A 14636-nucleotide genomic window follows, 5' to 3' on the forward strand; every position below is an offset into this window, starting at 1 on the left:
ATGATTCATTCTCACTATCAATCACAGTTGACACTGGCAGGAAGGAGAGGCTGGGAAAGTGGAGAAGAGGAGGTGGGGAATGGCTGCCCTAGATGTAGGAGGGAAAACGCTGGCAAGGTAAAACCCTGCTCCTCTGCAGAGCTGGAAGGGTGTTTATATGTATAACAGTCAGGTTCTAAAAGTGCCGATGGTGTATTTTGTCTGCACAGAGACAAAATTCTTGGTTTAGAAACATATTCTTTAGCCTGCGAGACATTCAGTGCTGGCTGCTTGTCCAGCATTGTCTGTATCTTCTTCTCCCATGTGGCCATCAGGAAAAAGCCTGTGGAGGACCCTGGCAGCAGTGCTTGAGTGCCTGCAGTGCTGAGTTCAGTGGACAGCCCTGACCACTATTGTCACTCCCAAATTAAATACACAGGTCAGTTTTCATTTCACAGCACAACAACATGTTACAGCAATTGAATTTAATTGCTACATAACAATTCAAGAAAGATTTAATTAATCACGGTACCAAATGTTTTTTAAACATTAAATGTCCTTGCCTGGGATCTGTGTTCCCCATCACCACAAAATCCCATCCTCTTTTTTCTGTCCCTTTTACTTGGTTTTCTATGCTACTCTGACTAAAAGCCTATGAAAAACAAACCAGACTGCAGACAACAAAGTTAATGTTCCTACCTTTCTTTTGTGAGGGGGACACCAGGTTTAACTAGAAGAATTCCATATCTGTGGAAAACAAACGAATACAAACACATAAAAGCCACATCCTTGATGGGCTGAGCTGATCCCTATCACCCTGACAGCAAACAACAACAAATCACTATCTTTCCCACTCAGCCTCCCACAGCAAATAACCCCATGACCTCTGACCACATGAACTTTGAAGAAACTCTTTCATTCATTGCCCATATCTGGTTATCAGGGTAATTTCCCAAATAATATCTAACAAGGAATATTCAGAGGTTTTAAAAGACCTTTCAGCAAATTCCTCAAAGGAGGGTCTCCAGGAGAAACCATCTCTTCGGATACGGATTGTCTCCAGCAGCCCATTGTACCGCAGCTGAAGCAGCACCACAAAGAGGATCAGAGAAACAAAGAGAAACAGGTCATTATGACATTGGTTTTGCTCCTTTGCAGGCAGAAATTACTTCATTCAGCCCTAAACTTCTCCAGTTCAAAATGAAAAAGTTTTTTTTCTGAAAACCTTTTCTTGGTTAAGAACTGAAATTACCTCATCCTGCAACTCTGATGATTAACCACTCTGAGTTAGAAGTTGGAAACCATAAAAACCAATGACTGAAATAACTTCACCTTCCAGCCATGGGTACTGCTTTTCTTCTGTCCCTTAGAGGATAGCTTCATATTTCCAAATCTGGACACAGAAGTACTCTGAGGCATGGATGAACTTCCTCTTAATCCTATCCTTTCTTATATACATTGAAGAGGATGCTGAGCTTTCTGAACTCTTCCAGTCATTTTCAGTATTCTTTAAGGCATCTATACCTCAGACCTGTCAGAATATCCAACTAAAATCATATCAGTGCATTTCAGATCCTATCAAAGCAATTCCATCTTGGTTTCTATTCAGAGTTGCCCTGGCTGATGGGTGAGAACAGTCTCCTCTGGGAAGCAATTTTTCTGGAGTACTGTCTGTACCAGTCCCATCCAGGGGGGATACAAAGATGAATCCTAGTGCCCTACAAGCACATCTCATTGCGTTCACGAAAAAGAAATGAGAGGGATCTAAGACTGCAAAATCTGGACCTAGCAGTCTGTGTCACAAAAACGACCAAGTACTCAGAATCTCTACACATATATAAATAAAGTGTGGCCACTCTTTCTCTTGCAAGGGGAGACTCAACTGAGTCACCTTTCACAGCCTTTTGGTGGAATCTGCCCTCCCACTGAGATGTGGCAGTGTTCTGTAAAGGACACTGTTTTTGCTCACCTGCAGCAGCACCACCTGGTTGTCCAGCACACCTGGCTCCTTCTGGCTGTTGGGCTTTATGCAGCGCACAAAGTGTGGGTTGGCAGAGTACATCCTCTCCATGAGCACCATCAGGGAATGCTGGCAAGGGCAGAGGAAGATCAACAGCCCATCAAGACAAAGCACTGCCACATGTGCAACATCCTGCAGCAAGAACTGTTTTCACACCCCACAGAAACTTCCTGGGTTCTGGCAACAGCTGGGCCCACCCCACCATGATCAGCCCTGCTTGGCAATCAGGAAAACCCCTGTCTACATAATGTCTGATTTAACCATGCTTAGCACTCTGGAAGCAGTGCAGTGGTATTAGCAGTGATCAAATTATCATTTAATCTCAGGGGCACCTCAGGGCAGGAGTACTGTACCCGGAACTGAGCCCCAGCAGACTGCTTCCGTGTGCTGTTGAACTTGTCATCTGCTCCTGGTATGACCTGAAACCAGACCAAAACAAAGGATCAGCCATAGAAAGAAGTGCTTGATTGACAGCCAAAGAGCACTGCTGGAAGGCAATGGCAAAAAACCAGGGAGAATGGATGTAACAGGAGGGAAGACAAGCTAAACACATAAATGGCAGAAGCAAGCATAAAACATGGTAAAAAACAAAGGAGAAACTGTTACAAGCTGATTACTGTCTGCTCTTATTTTAAACCAACTTCTGCCTGCCCTTTTTCAGACAGTTTATCAGGTAATATTTATCAATTGCAATGTGGACTTGAAACGCAATACCTTGGCTTTCACATGAGGCATCAGGGTCCCTGTCCTGGAGATAGTGGCTGGAAGAACAGAGACAATTAGTTGATTTTGTACCTTTGAAATGCACTAGGGATGATAAACATTCAAACCTCACTTAATGCACAAACATCCTTACAAACACTGACTCACAGGGTGTTCAGTTTCAACACGTGGAACTACTGTATGAAGCACACAAGGCAGGCATTACTAATTTCTGCCACTGAGAAGTCATGACAATCAGGTTATTAAATAAACCTAAATGACTTTCAATAAAATTATCATCAATGGCCATCTAACAGTGCAGAAAAAATGGCACAGACAGCAAATTGGGAGCTCACCTACAGAACTCAGGAGGTTATTTAAAGTCAGACAGTTTAACTAATTCACTGACAGGATGAGAAAACCAGGGAAGTTTAATTTACTAAAGGATCTTGTGCACCCTTGTGTAATGGCTTCATGTGAGTCATAAAATCACACAAAATGATGTTAGCAGTGTCCTCTGGAGGTCATCTGGACCAAACCCTTTGTTTAGCACCTAAAGCCATTGCCCAGACTGGACAACCAAACTTAGAACAGGTTGTATCTGCTGTTTATGAACTTTGAAAGGGTTGGCACTAAGCTAAGTAGCTTCAGTAACAATGCAAAAATGGTAATGAAGAAAGATAGTCCTGAGAAGTAGCTGAAAAACACAGAGAAGAATAGAAATTAAATTAATCAGTTTCTTATAAATCCCAGAAAGTGGCATGGACTGAATGGGACCAAAAAATTACAAAATTTCTATACCAGAAGCACTGTGTTCAGCCAGCCAATTTCCAAGGAAGTATCCACCTAACCTTTCTCTAATTTTTTAATTGAATTAGAAGCCTTGAAGGTTTATTGATAACTGAAAAAGGGGAGAAAAGTGGTAGGAGAAAAGTAATGCATGGCCTGAGAGTTTTTTTAACAATTTGTGAAGCTCCATTTTTAGAATCTCTGATCTTGACCAGCTTCATTTCTAGAAAAGAACAGAATGTTTAGAAAGGACCAGTGGAGACAGTCTTGCACTGAGAAGATGGGAAGGCATCTGAGTGGTGGCTAATTCTCTGGAATGGGATACAACCTGCCTTGCTTTCCATGGCAGGGAATAAACATGTTGCTCTGAGAGTTCCACTGCAGGCTGCAGCACCCCCAGAGTCCCCCTGGTGCTGCCAGCTGTGAAACACCCTCTGTGAAACACAGGAGCCTCATGCCCACACTTAACTCTTGCCAAGGTGGGCCCTGGCTTGTGATGGATGTGCAGAGGACTTGCCTGTGAACAGCACGCTGAGCAAGGGGGTGACACTGTTGATGAAGAGCCCACGGACGTTGGCTGGCACGGTGTCTCTGTTCTTCTCTAGAAAGCCCCTGGCAGCATATTGTACCTGGGGAAAGGGCAGCAGGTCACTAAGGACAGCAGGCTGGCTGTAAATGCCCCTTCCACAGCCTGCCAGGAGCTGAGCATGGGTTAAACTGATTCTACTCTGGCTTGCACATGAATTCTTTAAACACACATGCACCCCATTCAGATGCCAGGAACCAAACCATGCACATGCCAGAGGCATCAGAACCATGGGGGTGCAGCATAACACTGAGACATCTGCCTTTTAAATGTTAAATGTTAATTTTTGTAATAACAAACGTCACAAATAATAACTTAGTCAACAGTGCTGAGATTAGATTGCTAAACTGCAAGTTACAATGACCTAAATTGTCATATCTTCTCCTGTTCTGAAAATTATCTCCAATCAATTCAACTTAATGTGGACCAACACTTTTAATACTGGTGGCAGTAAAGTTACATGCAATAATGCTAAATCTCAAGCTGCTTAGATACCAGTGAATGTGCAAATAACTGCCTCCACTTTCAAAACATTAATTACCCTGCTGTTTACACAGTGTTCCCAGGTATTTGCAAAAAAACAGTCACTGCTATGCTGTGGAACCCATTAGGTAAAGAAAAATCCTTTAGCCTGTCCTTTGGTGCTGCACAGTGGACACAGTATTTTAATTTATAAAGCACTATTTTAGGACTAGAGTCCTAATAGAAGGTTGATTAGAAGAACAGCCGATTCTTGTAATGCCCTACACCTCTGTGAGGTAGCCCCACTTTCCTCAGGGGTCTTCTCTTCCTTTTACAAAAATCCCAGGGAATTCTAGAAGGCAATCCAGTGGAACACATCACTTCTGTTAGTGTCATCCTCAGACCACACATTCCTTGACATCAAAGCCTTATTTGTCAGGCAACACTCCCATCCCCTCCAAGATATAGGGCAACAGGATTCTTCCTGCAAACAGTACATACTTTCCCAGCATAGTGAATGATGCTGAATCCCAAAACACGGCCTCGGGCTGGCTGGAAGTGTAAATTCCCCTTAAAGCTGCTGTTTAGTTTATCCACAAATGTCTTATCAGTTGCCTGCAAGAGAGCAGATTTCATAAGCTGCAACAGAGGCCTGATGAGGACACACAGAATCAAAACAAAATGTTGGAAGTATCCTTGGCTGTGCAATAGTCTTCTGCTGTATCTTCTCTCTGGCTCTTCTCAGGGATGCCAGTGTCACTAGACTGCCTCTGATCTGGATGTCCTGTCTCATAAGTCACACCTGGGGACATCTCTGTTCATCCTGAGCTCCAGCCCAAGAGCTTTCTTTGTAGCCCAGATATACATTGATATATTAGCCCCCAGAATATTTTCTCTGCCTTCTCTCTCATGCATACCTGAGGGAATGCACTCTGCTCATCCAGAAGAGACAGCAGTCCAAGTGGCTTGGCCAGGAGCAGATTCTGCAGGAAAGAAGATGCATGGCACATAGATAAAGCAGTGCAGGACATTCCTCTCACCTTTATCACCCTTTACAGGGGTTCCTGCCAGGTGCATCTCCTTCCCATGGTAGGAAGAGCAAGACTTTTCTTTTGGCTGGATGGACCAATTATATTCTGTCAGTCATCTCACTCACCAGAATAGGTTCATTATTGTTGAATGTAATGGTCTCCCAAGGCAGCCCTTCTTCCTTATAGGCAGCCTGCTCCAGCTGGAAAATGTGCTGAAATAAAGAAAGAAGAGGTTGAAGCACCCAGGAGACTTTGCTAGACAAACGCTGAACATCTTCCTTCCTGCCCTGAACAAGAGGACAGGGGTGTGGCACTCTCAGCCACAGCATGATAGGTCCAAGATGTAGCTGCTGCTCTCCATAATACTCTGTAACCCTGGCATTCACTGGTGCTGGTGCATAAAGCAGGAACACTCGTCAGAGGGTAAGTGTCCCTGCTATTATGACTTGATTACTGCTTTATCCTTCTACCTCTTCCTTTCCTGTCCCAGTGGCTCCCCTACCCCAGCAGGGAAGGTTGCTGCTCTCTATCTTGCTTCACTATTCACAATTTCTGTCCTTACAGGAAATAGATATGTTTTTCCCCAAGCTCTCCTGCATGTGCCAGGTAGAGCAGTGTTCTGTTTTCTCTGCAACAGAAGGTGAGGCCACCCCCAGCAGACTTACATGGTTGAAGAAATGCTGCAGCTGCTCATTGGCCAAGTTTATGCAAAGCTGTTCAAAACGATTCACTGCAAAGTTTTCAAAGCCAAAAATATCCAAGATGCCTAAAAAAAGGGAAGAAGAGCAAATTGTGGAGTCTGCAGACCATCCTTGCAGATTACTGTGTACACCAAGACACAACTAAGTCTCTTATCACACAGCTCTTGTGGCACAGACAAAATGCATCCAGAAGAGACACCAGTAGCAGCTCTTCCACAGCTTGAAGAATTAGTTAAGAGAAGACCCACTCCAGCTTGGCTTCTCTGCTAAGCCAGAGTGCCCCAGAACAGCCTCACAGCTGCTTCCAATCAACTGACTGCTCAGAGCTGAGCAAAGCCCCACAGCCTTCATGCTGCTGACTCTTATCTCTAGCAGGATCACTGTTTTGATAACGCAAGCTCTGTGAAACCTCATGCCTTGTCCTTCGCTGTGGCTGAGGGATGCACATTTGAGAACAGAACAGGAGCAAGGCAGGCAGAACTCACCTATCTCCCTCAGTTCCACGTCAGGATCCACGTTCTCAGCCAGCAGCTCATTGATCTTGCAGACAATCCAGCCAAACACTCGGCCATAGGCCACCTTTGCAATGGAGTCCCGAGCATCTGCACAGGGGGAACAACGGCAGCTCACTGACAGGCTTTGCAGGAGAGCAGGGCACACGACACAAGCTGGCTCAATACATCCACCTCTGGCAAAAATGGCTATATAAAACCACTTTAAAGACCAGATAAACACTGGATTGTCCCCATCCTTTGCAAGTGGGAGCTGTAAAAACAGCTCTTTAATTTCAAATTCTTCACAATCTTTCTACAAGGTCAGCCATGCCATACCAGAGTGTTTTTGAGTCATGCCACTTTTTAGACTATCCAGAGACTTGCTTTCCCCTCTGAAGATACACTAAGTATGGATCCCCTCACTGCTAAACCAAGGGAGAAGCTCCAAATTTTACTTGGAAAATTGGATGGTTCTCTTCCTCCTAGGCCATAGTTGCTAAGTGTTTAAATGCTGTAGTGAAGAAAAGGACACAATTGATGGAAAGCTTGCTGACATTCTAAGAAGGAGACCAAATTAACAAGACTTATGATTAAATACAAATTATGTATATTTATTGTCTAGAGCAATTTGTAAAACAGAACTAGCTAATCCCATTTAATTTTCATTTTCTTCTTTCATTTATTTGAAGCAATAATCTCTCATTTTAATTATCTTTTAAAGCACTATCATTTAAATGAACCTTTTGGTACAGATTATTTTAGACCATTTTCTTGTTTTATTGGAAGGGAAAATAACACCTTGTGCTTGCTATTTTACTCTTTTCTCTCCATTCCTGACACTGTGGCATCTCGTCGTTCTCATGCGTTTCTCCACCTATTACCTAGAGCTCTGCACACTGCCAGCACTCTGCAACAGGAGCCTTCCCCTGTTTTGCACAAATACCCAGAGTTTCTTTCTGGTCTGGACTGAGGCAGAAAGCAAAGCTAATTCCTTGGTTTCTCATTTAATCTCTGCAGTCTCCTGGAGACCAAACAAAAGCAGCATTCATGGCCCTCCATGTCAGTAAGCGACTAAACAGATAAACACTGACATACTTCCCTCTGTGTGAGAGGAATGAAGGGGCACAGAAGGACATCTTTGTTCCCAACAAGCTGCACATGTGTGGGGATACCCTTCCATCAAAACCCAGTCTTTCCAGCCAGCACATCTGCAATTCATTGTGTTTCCTACCTTCTGCCTGCTGCTGGGTGTGAAAGCGCTGGATCTGCTCGCCTCGGGTCACTGACGTTGTACAAATCAGGCATTTTAACAGCTCATCTTCCTGGACTCCAAACTGACCCTGGGAAACAGGAAAGAGACAAGGACAGTCAGCTGTAAACCCTTACTCTGCTCGTGGGGATTGTGTCTGTCTGTGTGTAAGGGGGTTGTGATTCAGGCTCAGGCCTTTGAGCCCCACGGTAAGGCAGGTACTGCTGCTGGCACCAGAGTCAGATGTGGGCTCTGATCTGCTCCACCCCCGCAGCAACCAGCCTCACACACCCACTCTCAAACACTTTTTGTTTTGCTCCTCCAGTGCTGCCACCTTTCACCTTCTTTGGGAGCCATGCCAGTACCTGCTGAGTGGTTTAATGACTTATTGAACAGCACCACACGGAGGTGACTGCACAGGTGCTGAAGCATCTGAGCTAGAGTCACAGGAACCCACACGAGAAGCAGGAAACAAAGCAAACTCAGACACATGGAACCCCTCAGTGATTTAACAGGAATTCCCCTCCTGTGGGCAAGAAATGAGGAGCAGGCTTTCAGAAATAAGATAAAAAGAAGTTGGCTGCTGAGCAGACGTAGGTGGTCGTTTCAGGTATGGTGTAGGAGGGAAACAAGCAAAGAGATGGGAGTGAAACCGAAGAGCAAGGGTGCTGGAATTTCAAACAGGTCAAAATGAAAAGAAATACAAAGGGGAGAAGTATGTTACTTTTTTCTGTCCTGTGTTGTTAACAAAGCAGGATAACTTCTCCATCCCATATAACAAAAAAGGAATGGCTCTGGGAAATTTATACGTCTTAATCAGTGATATTTTAATGCAAAATAATAGAAAGCTAAATTCAAGATAACCAACAAAAAATGACATCAGTTAGGGTGGTATCCTTGGACAAAATCTGATGAAAACACAGAACTAGTGGGCAGATATTGCACACCTGAATCTCTCCAAGGCATCACCACGCTCACTAACAAAAAACATTTAGTTTTAAAAAGCTTGTGTTTTATTAAGTCAGCAAGGTATATGCTGGCTGTGTAAGATACTGGTTCTTGACACACAAGAAACAGAAGCTGAGACGCATCTCTCTGGGTATGAATAGCAGTGAACACAAGTGTTGTCATCGGATCAAACTGTACATTTCCAAAAAAACCCCTTGTTCTTTAGAAAACATCACATTCTGAGGCAGAAACATCCTCTGGCAGGAACAGCTCCTGCAGTCACACAGCCAGTGGGGAAGAGAATAATACCCATAAAGTTTCATCAAAATTTCTTGTGACTCACCGCTGCAGCCTTCAGCCATCCCTGGGAGGCCTCACTGACCTTCACAGACCCATTGCTCTCCTCAGGCTCAAAGGTCACATTGCCCAGAGACAAGACACCAGCCAAGATAGCCTGCATGTCCACTTGCTCCTAAAACACAAAAGAAAGGTGACAGGAAAACTCACCAGCATGTAACATGTACCACACAGAAGTTGGAGAAGTTAAGGGAAGAGGCACAGGCAACCTGTGAAAAAGCTCTCCACAAAGTCTGGCAGACTCAGGTGGTCTGAAGGTAGCATGGAAAATCTAGAGAAAGAACTAGGTCTGAGCTTCAAGAGAGCAGCTAGAAAGAAACCCCGTGCCTGCAGGAAGCACAGATGGAAATAAAACAGCCCCAGGACTAACCTGTTCTTGGAAGCCCACCATGTCAAGGGCATTGCAAACCTCTTGGTATTTGTGCTTCCAATGTTCAGCTACTTCCTGTGTACCAAATCGTCCACTTATGTACCTGAGAAAGCGCATATCCCATAAAAACTGTCACACAATTGGCACCATATCTCAGTCGTCCCCGATGGGAACAAAGCAGCTCACCAGAAGGGGAAAGAAACTCTTCCAAGGTAGTGCAGCAGAGACCCCTGACTTCCCAGCTTCCATGATGGTCTGTATCTCCTCATGTAGCTCCATTCAGATCCCCCTCCAGCTTCCACTCACCCACAGATAAAACCCCAGGGCAGAGGAAAAAACTCCATTATGCTCCACAACTCCCCTTCACCACCCATCACAAAGACTGAACCAGGGTCTGCCTTTGACGCACCTGTAGAGCGAAGGATCCAATAGCCCATACATCTCCTTCTGCTCTGAAGACAGACCAGCAAACATGTAGTAGAAGATGTGGAAATTCCTCTCCCCAGTATCTTGTCGTACCACCCGTGACTTCTCTAGCAGGTACTCACTCAGCTTTGCACCTTGCACTGCACATAAAAAGGTAACAGGGTGGGGAACTTCACTCTGGGGAACATGAAGCTGCCTGGGCTGTCCCACATCTCTTCTTTGGTGCCAGGAGCACAGAATTGTCTAAATTAACTTTCTTGTGTGCAGGACCCTCTAGGCTGCCCAACACTCTGGAAATGGGCTTCTCCAGGCTGCCTGTGGTCTTAAGAGATTTCTGTTCACCTCTTTCAGCAGAAACAAAGGCTTCAGGCATCACAGAGTATTACTGACACTTACCCTGCACTCTCATCCCCATATTCTTGCTGTACTCCCACTCCACCCAAACCCAGGCCTAATTCCATCCAGGATGTATCCAACAGTGGTTGCTGTGAGATTTTACTTAATTGCACACCCTTCCTACAGGGAGGCATATGCCAAAATTTTACCCTTCACAAGTTTTGGCTGCTCAGTCCACTCCCTCCAGCTCCTAACCACCCCCAGCCTAGTAACTGCCCTTGACTTTACCTGTATTTTTCTGGAAACGCAGCTGTATGTATTTTCCAAAGCGGCTGCTGTTGTCATTCATCACTGTCTGGGCATTGCCAAAAGCTTCAAGTAAGGGATTCACCTAAAACAAGTAAAGAAGCAGAATCTGAAGAATTCTTCAGATTAAGCGATCCAATCTAATTTACTTGGAAATATTTATCTTTAGCATTTTCTACTCAGAGTTCAGCTGGAAAAGGAACCACTCCATGAATATGGATGAGCGCCTATTTTATCTCTGCCTGGATAAAGAAATTCAAAGAGGCAAATATCACAAAGGCTAAGCAGTGTGAGATTAACAATGATCAGTACAACTGAACTGATGGGATCCCAGTAAGATCACTGAGTCATTTGTTAGAAGATAAGGTTGATACCACCTATTTCCACACAGTACCTGCTGTCACTTGATAAACTGAGTGCTATACAACAGCAATAAACAAAGTCACCATGGCACTCAGTTAATGTAAGTATGACAGCTTAGCTACTGAAATTTGTAGACATAAGGACAGTGTATTATAAAGAAATTAACAGAACAATCAGACCAGCTTGCTAAGCTGGATGCAAAGGTGGTGAAATGAGAGTTTTTCTGTATTTGAATAAAGAATGCCTGTCAACTGGAAGAACAATGCCTCAGTGTAGATGCTGGGAAGCCTGCTGAACAAAGGTATTATGGTAATCCCCCAAAGGACTAACCTTAGTCCTTGGATATATCTACAGGAACCAAATAAGATGCATATTATTTCTTCACTGTCACCTCTATGCTTTCCAAGGGCAGCTCATCTGGGCTGAAGTGAGTTATTTCCAGTGAAGGAACTGCAAGCTAGCTCTCAGCACTCTGCTGAGCAAACACAGCTCTCCTGCCTGTGGAGCCTGCTCAGGTCAGAAGCAGCCTGGCAGTGTGGCCCAAGCCAGCTCTAAGCAGAGACAGCAGGTGTATCAAGGCCACGTTCCCATAACCCAGCACAGGCAGGCACCTTGGATCCACCATGGATGACACCACACTGAATTAACACACCATTCCAGGGCCCAAAGCACTGCACAGGCCATTGGGTTTATGTGTCAATATATTGCAGGAGGAGCTAAAGCTGGTTTCTGTGAGGAGATGCCAGACACTTTCCCCATGTCCAACAGAGCCAATGCCAGCCAACAGAGCCATACAGACTTGCCACTGGCCAAGCCTGAGCCCACCACTGACAGTGGCAGTGCCTGTGGGATAAAAACTGCTGCACACCCACAGAAGGGAGAGAGGAGTGAGAATGTCTGAGAGGAACAGCTCTGCAGACATGGGGTCAGTGAAGGAGGAGGGGCAGGAGCTGCTCCAGGAGCCAGAGCAGAGATTCCCCGGCAGCCTGGGCTGCAGCCCTTGGGGAGGCAGCTGTGCCCCTGCAGCCCCTGGAGGCCCAGGGAGAGCAGAGATCCACCTGCAGCCCTGGAGGAGCCCACACCAGAGCAGGTGGATGTGCCTGAAGGAGGCTGTGAGCCCATGGAAACCTGTGCTGGAGCAGGCCCTGCCAGGAGCTGTGGCCTGTGGAGAGAGCAGAGCAGCCCACACTGGAGCAGGTTCCCTGGCAGGACCTGCGGCCTGTGGAGAGAGCAGAGCAGCCCACACTGGAGCAGGTTCCCTGGCAGGACCTATGGCCTGTGGAGAGGAGCCCGTGCTGGAGCAGGTTTGCTGACAGGACTGTGACCCTGTGGGGGCCCACACTGAAGCACCCTGCTCCTGAAGGACTGTGCCCCATAGAGAGGACACAGGATGGAGCAGTCTGGTCAAAAGAAGTAGCCCAGGGAGAGAGCAGCCTGCTTCTGAAGGAGTGCATCACGTCAAGACACCCACGCTGGAACAGTCTGTTCCTGAAGAACTGTCTACTGTGGGAGGGACCCCATGCTGGAGGAGGGGAAGAGCATGAGGAAGAAAACAGTAGCACAGATAAACTGTGATGAACTGACCTCAACACCCATCCCCTATCTGCCTGTGCTGCTGGAGGGAAGAAGGTAGAGGAAGTGGGAGTCAAGTGAGCCTAGGGAGAAGGGACAAGTTGGGGAAGATTCAAGATTTGTTCTCATTTCTCATCATCCTACTCTGACATTAGCTGGCAAGAAATTAAATTAATTTTCCCTAAGATGAGCCTGTTTTGTCTGTGATGGTAGTTGTTGAGTGATCTCACAGTCCTTATCTCAACTGATGAGTTTTTGTTATGTTTTTCTACTCCTGTCCACTTAAGGAGGGGGAGTGACACAGTGGCTTGGTGGGCACTGGTTGAAGTTAACCTACCACACAGAGAAAGACCTTTATGTTTCTACAGGAAATCTGAAAAGACAGACTTTAAAATGAAGCAGTCCAAGAACTCGCTGTTGTTAATCTATCACACAGAAGATTTAAAGTATAATTTGTTTAAAAAAACCTCATAACTCCCTGGGGAGAAATTCAAGTGGAAATATTTCAGACCAGAGAGTCAAATAAGTTTCAAAATGAGCTGGCAAAGATATATGAAAAGAGTAAGGATGGCAGTTAGCCAGCTAGTAGGTATTTGCCTGACAGTATAAATAGCCAAGGATGGGTTACTAAACGGTGTGTGAATTCTTCATCCCTCTGTACCATTAAATCAAGGTCTCATTTTTCTAATGAAAATGGCATGTTCCACATTGTTCTACCTCAAACAGGAAATTATCGAGAAAAATGCCATCAATCTCTTGTAAAAGAGGACATGATAAATGATTGCAGTGGTTTTCTCTAATTTAAGAATAATTTCCAGCAAACAGAATTACTGACCTACTAATCCTTCTAATTTGTGGCCAGCTATCTCACCATTCTTGTCCACTATTTTCTTATGTGTGGCCCCCTGATTTCCAGTGGTGATTCACCAGCAGGCTTCCTAAGCCTAATGCAAGATGTCTTGCAGCAGAGCTGCTTTTGCTCCTTCAAGCACCATCCTGCAATGACCTACCTGAAGTATCTGCTGCTCCAGCTGTGAGTTGCCTTTGCATAGGTTCATTATGTGCTGCAACAACAACTTTGTACTCTCTGTTTTTCCAGCACCACTCTCTCCACTGCCAAGAAAAAGCAAAATAAATTCCATCAACCTAAAGTATAGTTGTTCTGCCCCTTACGGCTCAAGTGCTCCATCACTTGAGAGTGCTCTGCAGGAGTTTCACAATTTTTTCAGCCAAATCACTTGTGTGAGTAAAAACTCACATGCCACAGCTTTACACATGAACCATGAGGTTTTTCATCAGGGAACTCTTCCCCCTCTGCAAGGGAGTACAGATATACCCCATGCTGTCACTTCTGGATGGGATGTATCAGACAGACCATTTGCTCTGCTCAAAAGCCATCTGGTACATCAACTCCCTTGCACATGCTGGAGTCAACAGCTTCCTCTTTCTCCAGAGAGATTTGCCCTATCTACACCACATCCACACCTGGATACTGATCATGAGAGGCTGTGGCAGTCTCAGATCTCAAGTGTTTCACACATCCATGTGCCAGACAGCTGGGAATGCAGGTGCAGAGCTGCCCACACTCCCACAGTGCCAGCAGTGCACGTCACTGTTCTGTCACACATCCACGGCACCTCCGCCTCCAAGTCAAACAACCAGCACTTGGAAAGTGCAGTTTCCCCTGTCCTGGGAGAGGGAATGTACAATCAGCTAGACAACATGTCCTTAACTGACAACATCACACCAGCTGAGAACCTCAGCATGTGCATGGAAAAAAATAAATGCAGGAAATGCTGGAGGCATACTTGAGGGCAGGTCCCCATTTCCTTTGAGCCGACCTTTGAGCATGTGGTGTGGCTTTACTGCTTTGTAACTGCCAGTGGCTCTGAGCTTGGTATCAAGTATGTATCACAGGTGGCTAAAAACCTCAAATACAGGTCGC

At 45.4% G+C, this 14636-nt stretch overlaps 1 protein-coding gene across 10 annotated transcripts in view; it reads right to left on the reverse strand.

The window, feature by feature from the left end:
* The window catches only part of LOC135289387 (myosin-IIIb-like), a 35275-nt gene that overhangs the window by 18273 nt on the left and 2366 nt on the right, over positions 1–14636 (reverse strand). For 3 of the 10 annotated variants that reach the window (XM_064402937.1, XM_064402935.1, XM_064402936.1), the window contains exons 4-20: positions 13702–13804; positions 10739–10841; positions 10098–10254; positions 9689–9791; positions 9305–9433; positions 7996–8104; positions 6756–6872; positions 6235–6335; positions 5695–5781; positions 5456–5521; positions 5040–5153; positions 4008–4119; positions 2714–2760; positions 2353–2418; positions 1949–2068; positions 975–1060; positions 679–726 (exon numbers count right to left, since the gene is read on the reverse strand). In XM_064402937.1, the coding sequence (XP_064259007.1) occupies positions 679–726; positions 975–1060; positions 1949–2068; positions 2353–2418; positions 2714–2760; positions 4008–4119; positions 5040–5153; positions 5456–5521; positions 5695–5781; positions 6235–6335; positions 6756–6872; positions 7996–8104; positions 9305–9433; positions 9689–9791; positions 10098–10254; positions 10739–10841; positions 13702–13804 (1668 nt within the window). The other 7 variants (XM_064402938.1, XM_064402943.1, XM_064402940.1 and 4 more) reach the window with 7 other exon arrangements.

The sequence above is a fragment of the Passer domesticus genome, chromosome Z (assembly GCF_036417665.1).
Source record: "Passer domesticus isolate bPasDom1 chromosome Z, bPasDom1.hap1, whole genome shotgun sequence".
Classification (NCBI taxonomy): Eukaryota; Metazoa; Chordata; class Aves; order Passeriformes; family Passeridae; genus Passer; species Passer domesticus.